Below are 5,426 nucleotides of genomic sequence, written 5' to 3'. Positions count from 1 at the left end.
AAATCGAGATGTTCTGTCTGAGGAACAGATCAGCATCCATGAGGCTCCTTGCAAAGATCCCAAACTGCACAACTCCTGGGCCAGATCAGTGACATGCTGAGATCCCTTTCCACAAAAAGCCTGGAATTTGAACTCAACAAAAAAAGCAAAGCTGCATTTCATATTCTGCTGGTAAGAGGAAGAAACCACTGAAACATGAAACCCCTGATGTATTTGTGTGGATCTTTAATCAAAGAGTAGAAAGTGATGCAGACAAGCCCAGAACTCTTCTCTCCCACTGTTCCCAAGCACAGAATGCTGCAGGATTCAGGATGACCTTGGTATAAACAGGCAGTGACCAGCACTGGACCCAAGGAAGGGTAATTACTGTGCAGCACCTGGCTATCAAACTATTCCAATGAACTGGCACCATTTTATTTCCCCTAATGGTCACAAGAACATTTGTTCCTGAAGGTTTTCAGAATGATCTGGCAGGTAAAGCATCAGACTGGAGCCAAGAGGAGGAGCTCTGTAATGGGTTTTAACTTACCTGCTGTGACCTTCAGATACTGTCTGTGTCTCTTAAACTTTCTTTTATCAATACTTGATGGTCACTCTGCAGAGTCCAGACTCCCAAAGTGCCCAGTGAGACCTGCCAGCATTCCCAGGACAAGTCAGTAGGAAGAACCAGACTGAGCAGAGGCTTTGGAGTGAAGTGTTTTTACTTTCAGGTGTCATAGTGCCAGACTTGTACCTCAAGCTAACAGCAGAATATACAGAGGATTTGATACAGAGAAACTCAAGCACCTGAAAATGATCAGCCAGGACTTGCACAGCCAGAGAATTCTTCCAGGGTTTAAACCCTGTGCAGAGATTTAACAACACACTGAGAAATGCAGTTTGGTCAACAAGAATACAGGTACACAGGTTTAGCAATTACTGACACAGGCCAGCAGCTCTCTCCCTTTTCTATTTCACAGAGGGAAGCCTCTCACTGAATACTGTCACCATGGAAAGGGAGCATTCCTGTGCCAGCTGGAATATCTATTTAATAACTTAGCACAGATGTGAGACATGGCCACTTCATGTTTGAATAAGCTCTGAATCCATGTCAAGAGACAAACTGAAGAGAACTCAAAGAGCTCACTGCAATAATTTAACACATGTACAAGGAGGACAGGTAAGGGATGGGTAAGAGCTGTACATTCCACCTGAAGCTCAGACTTTACTCCCAGCACTGCCAGGACACTCCTCCCTCTCCCAGCACTAGCCATTGATGCGGTAATTCACATGGATCTCAGGTTTGATGTCACACACCAGTGACAGCAGCTGGGACATCACCACCTCCCGGTTCTTCTGGAAGTTCTGCTGGATTACACTCATCTTTTCCTGAGTCTCCTTCTCAACTTCAGTGGTGCAGCTGCCATGGGAGCCAAGGGCCTACAAGCAGCAAAAGAAAGAGGAATCACCATGCCAAGCTCTGTATTTTGTTATTCTCAGATATTATCTTTGTTCAGGGAAGATTCATGCTAATGTTCATATCAGATTTCACCTTAAACTTGTCCATGTATTTCATCCCCAGCCCCTGCCTTTTACCCTCTTTTATAGAATCATCAAATGGTTTGGGTTGGAAGAAACCTTAAAGGTAATTTTGTTTCAACTCCCTGCCATTTATTCATTATCATCAGTTTAGAGCATGAGTTTCTGATACAGGTCCTGCTGTACAGACAACTGGAACCCTTGGGCACAACTGTACTAGAGAGTGCAAGAAATGTAACACTCAGGAGACTTAAAGCACAATTCCCATCCTCCCATTCCTCCTACCCTTGGAGAATCTTTGTAAAAATCTCAGCCTTCCCTTCTGGTGACCAGGGACACAGCAAGTGGTCTCTGCTACGTCGCACCATGGAAACAAGCCTGTGACAGGAGCAATGAGCTCAGTCTCTTTTGGACACTGCTACACACAGCAGCTTTTGGGAGGCTGTCACCCCTCAGGGCACCCAGGAGCTTATTAAGCTCTTTCCCTGTCAGCTGACATGCAACACACCATGTCCTGAGCGACTTCCACGGGTTCTTCTGGGACACGTGGCCGTGCCTCACAGGAAGGCACTTGGGGAAGTGCTCCTGCTGCAACTCCTCCACCCTGAGGGTGCTGCCAGGGCAAGGAAGGCCCAGCATGAGGCAAAGGGACTGGAAAGAAGTGAGTGATGAAGAAAACCAACCGCTGCCTCCTTGGCCTTAAACTCCTTCTCCCGCTGCAGGCGGTACTGCTCGATCTCAGCCTGGGCCTCCTCCTTGGCCTGCTTCAGCCTCCGGTTCTTCCCTGCTCCCAAAGGCAAAGAGAGGAGAGAAAGCACTGAGAGCTGCTTTTCCTAATGCACAGCCCTCACCACAGTGTTTGCTGTTTCACAGGAGGCATCAGCCAAGCCCCCTCCCCAAGCCTGCTGATCTCAGGAGGAGCCCAGCAAACCATGGCCAGGGTGACCAAGCATGAACTTCCCCCACTGAGCAGTGGAGAGCATCTCAGAGCATGTGGATGCAACATCCAGGCCTGGCTTTATTCACAGAATGAGTCCCAGACTGCTTTGGGCTGAAGGGACCTTAAAGCTCATCCCATCCCACCCTGCCATGGCAGGGACCCCTCCCACTGTCCCAGGTTGCTCCCAGCCCCAATGTCCAACCTGGCCTTGGGCACTGCCAGGGATCCAGGGGCAGCCACAGCTGCTCTGGGCACCCTGTGCCAGCCCTGCCCACCCTGCCAGGAAACAATTCCTTCCCAATATCCCATCTAACCCTGCCCTCTGGCACTTTCCCTATAAAAAGTCCCTCTCTCTCCTTTTCAAAAGCCTCTTTAAGGCCCTGGCAGGGGCTCTGAGCTCTTCCTGGAGCTTTCTCTTTTCCAGATAAACACCCCCAGCTGTGCCAGCCTTTCCTCCCAGCAGAGCTGCTCCATCCTCTGATCCCCCTGGTGCCTCCTCTGGACTCTCCAGCATCTCCAGCTCCCTCCTGTGCTGGTTCCAGGGCTGGGGCAGCTCTGCAGGTGGGGTCTCAGGGGCAGAATCCCCCTCCCCACACTGGGGTTCAGCCCAGGATGTGTTTGGCCCTGAAGGCTGTGAATGCATTGAGGGCTCATGTCCAGCCCCTCATGCACCAAAACCCCCAAATTCCTCTCTGCAGGGCTTCTCCCAATAAAGTCTCCAAGTCTGTACTCATGTTTAGGATTGCCCCAACACACGTGAGTGTGCAGCTTCTGTGAGATCCAAAAAAAAAAAAAAACCCAACAGAAAGAGCATTAAATCTTAGTTTTGCCAGACCAGCTGTGAAACCAAGAGCAGACCTGATCACTGCCTCAACTTCCCCTCCTGGACTTCCCACATTCTCCTGTCCAAGATTATCATTACTGCAGTGAACTACAAAAGTCTGCCTCTTGCAACACTGTCAGGGGTTGAACTGCAAACCAGGGCAGGTACATAAACACAGATATACATATGTATTTGTTTGAAGACTGGCAAGCTAGAGGATCCTTGAAACCAGAATTTCTCTTGCATAACCGGAGAAGCTAACTTGGGTCCATTAGGAATAGTTCTATAATTACTGATATGGAAACTCGCTGTTTTCACCAGGAGAAAAAGCAGCTGAAGGTAGGAAGCAGAGAGAGAAGCACAGCCATGCCCCAAGCGAAGGCCAGGTTATGGTGGTCGCGTCCTGCAGAGAGCCCGGAGCTCCTGAGCCCAGCGCTCCCGGGCAGGAGGGTCCCGCTGGGCTCCCACCCCTCACACCGCACTGAGCCTTCGCGGGGAGCCTCCAGCGCTGCTCTCTCGGGCCCGCCGAGCCCCGAGCACAGCCAGGGCAGGGCTGGGGGCTCCCCGCTGCCCCACCGCCCTCAGCGCCGGGCCGCAAGGCCTGAGGCGGCCGCGCCGGGCCGGGCCAGGCCAGACCGCACCGGGCCGGGCTCCCCCGCCACCACATCCCCCTCGGTGGGGCTGCCGGAGCCGAGCCGAGCCGTGCCGTACTCACTCTTGCGGGCCTCGGCCACCTTCTCCGCGGCGCGTTTCTCGGCCTGCAGCAGCTGCTGGATACCCTGCGACTGGCTCGCCATGGCGGCCGCTCCGTCCGGCCGGGCCGCGGCAGCGTCACTGCGTCACGGGGACACGCCCACGCCGCGCCGGCCACGCCCATAACCACACCCCTCATAGTGACAAATCATTGATCCCTGTGTAAGCCCCGCCTATCTCCCCGCCCCCGAAGGTCGGTCCCGCCCACCAACGCGTCTTTACCATCCTAGCTCCGCCCAGGGAATGCTTGGCCACGCCCCAATAGCGCCAGGCCCCGCCCCCAACAGCGCCAGGCCCCGCCCCTCGGATCGTGAGGGGAGCCCCGAGCGAGCCCGGTTGGAACCTTCACTGCCCGCTCCTGAGCCCTTTCGTTGCTCCAAAATCACCCGTTTGCCCCCGCAAAACCCACTTAAGCCCTACATGAAGGCGCTGGTGGGTTTGGTTTTGTTTCTTCCGTGGTTTCTAATCGCTGGAACTGCGGCAGCCCCCGGATGAGCACTAAGGGCACCAGGGATGCTTTGGTCCCTCCTGGGCTGTGCCATCTCCTCGGCGCTGCTGGCACGGGGGTGTCACCCCAGCACAGAGTCACTGCTGCTTTACATCACCCTGGGCCACCTTTTCCAGGAGCTCCCAGGAGAGCCAAGTGTGCCCCGAACACCCCACACTTCACCCCGTGCCACCCAACCCTCACCCATCACATCCCGGGGCATTGAAAGCCCTGAACGCAGCTCCCCCGGCACTTTCGGAGCATAAATTACAATTATTGTCAAATAATACCGCTCTGCTGAAGCCTCAGAGCCAGGACAGTGACTCATCGCTGCCGGTCCGCCTCCTCCATCGCCCGTGATGGAAGGGACAGCAGACAATGAATCAAATGCATATTTATAGTGCTGAATTGGAATCAGGAGTGTTTTCAGGGTGACCTTCAGCTGGGCCCAGCGGTTAAGTGAATGGGCTGAGTGTGCCCATCCATTCAGGAGGATGTTTGCTTCAGTGAAAGATAACAGGAGAGATGGGGAGAAACGCTTGGACCATAATTCCGGGGTTTGAGGGATGGCTCTGGTGCTGGGATGGGGCACTGGGAGCAACAGGATGAGCTGTGGCATCACAGCGGGCCGGGCTGGCTGAAGGAAAACCCAGAACTCCGGTCCTACATCACCTGCCAGATGGGGCAGCTCCAGCCCAGGGGACACGCTCAGGTGCTGTGCTGGTTGTTGGGAGCACAGGAAATCAAGGATGGTTTGGGCTGGAAGGGGCCTCATTCCCTCCCAGCCCACCCTGACATATCCCAACATGTGTCACAGCCAGAGCAGCTGCTGGGCTCAGCTGGGGCAGATCCTTTACAGCAGTAAGAACCCAGAAATGAGGTTCTTCTCATCTGACCCCAAGCCC

The 5,426-nt window shown here is 53.9% G+C and overlaps 1 protein-coding gene across 1 annotated transcript; it reads right to left on the bottom strand.

The window, feature by feature from the left end:
* Positions 1 to 683: 683 nt before the first annotated feature.
* Positions 684 to 4,157, bottom strand: ATP6V1G1 (ATPase H+ transporting V1 subunit G1). Its single transcript, XM_033077827.1, has 3 exons — positions 3,997 to 4,157; positions 2,202 to 2,302; positions 684 to 1,419 (listed from the first exon to the last, which is right to left on the bottom strand). The coding sequence occupies exons 1-3, from the start codon at positions 4,076 to 4,078 to the stop codon at positions 1,246 to 1,248; spliced, it is 357 nt and encodes a 118-aa protein (XP_032933718.1). The 5' UTR covers positions 4,079 to 4,157; the 3' UTR covers positions 684 to 1,245.
* Between the last annotated feature and the right edge of the window lie 1,269 nt (positions 4,158 to 5,426).

Source organism: Catharus ustulatus, chromosome 21 (assembly GCF_009819885.2).
Source record: "Catharus ustulatus isolate bCatUst1 chromosome 21, bCatUst1.pri.v2, whole genome shotgun sequence".
In the NCBI taxonomy this organism is placed as follows: Eukaryota; Metazoa; Chordata; class Aves; order Passeriformes; family Turdidae; genus Catharus; species Catharus ustulatus.
This window is presented reverse-complemented; position numbering and strand designations above follow the sequence as displayed.

Coding starts and splice junctions, on each gene's coding strand:
- ATP6V1G1 (XM_033077827.1), bottom strand. CDS start 4,078: ATGGCGAGCCAGTCGCAGGGTATCCAGCAGCTGCTGCAGGCCGAGAAA. Junction 2,303..3,996: donor GGTGGCCGAGGCCCGCAAGA/GTGAGTACGGCA, acceptor CTTTGGGAGCAG/GGAAGAACCGGAGGCTGAAG. Junction 1,420..2,201: donor TTAAGGCCAAGGAGGCAGCG/GTTGGTTTTCTT, acceptor TGCTGCTTGTAG/GCCCTTGGCTCCCATGGCAG.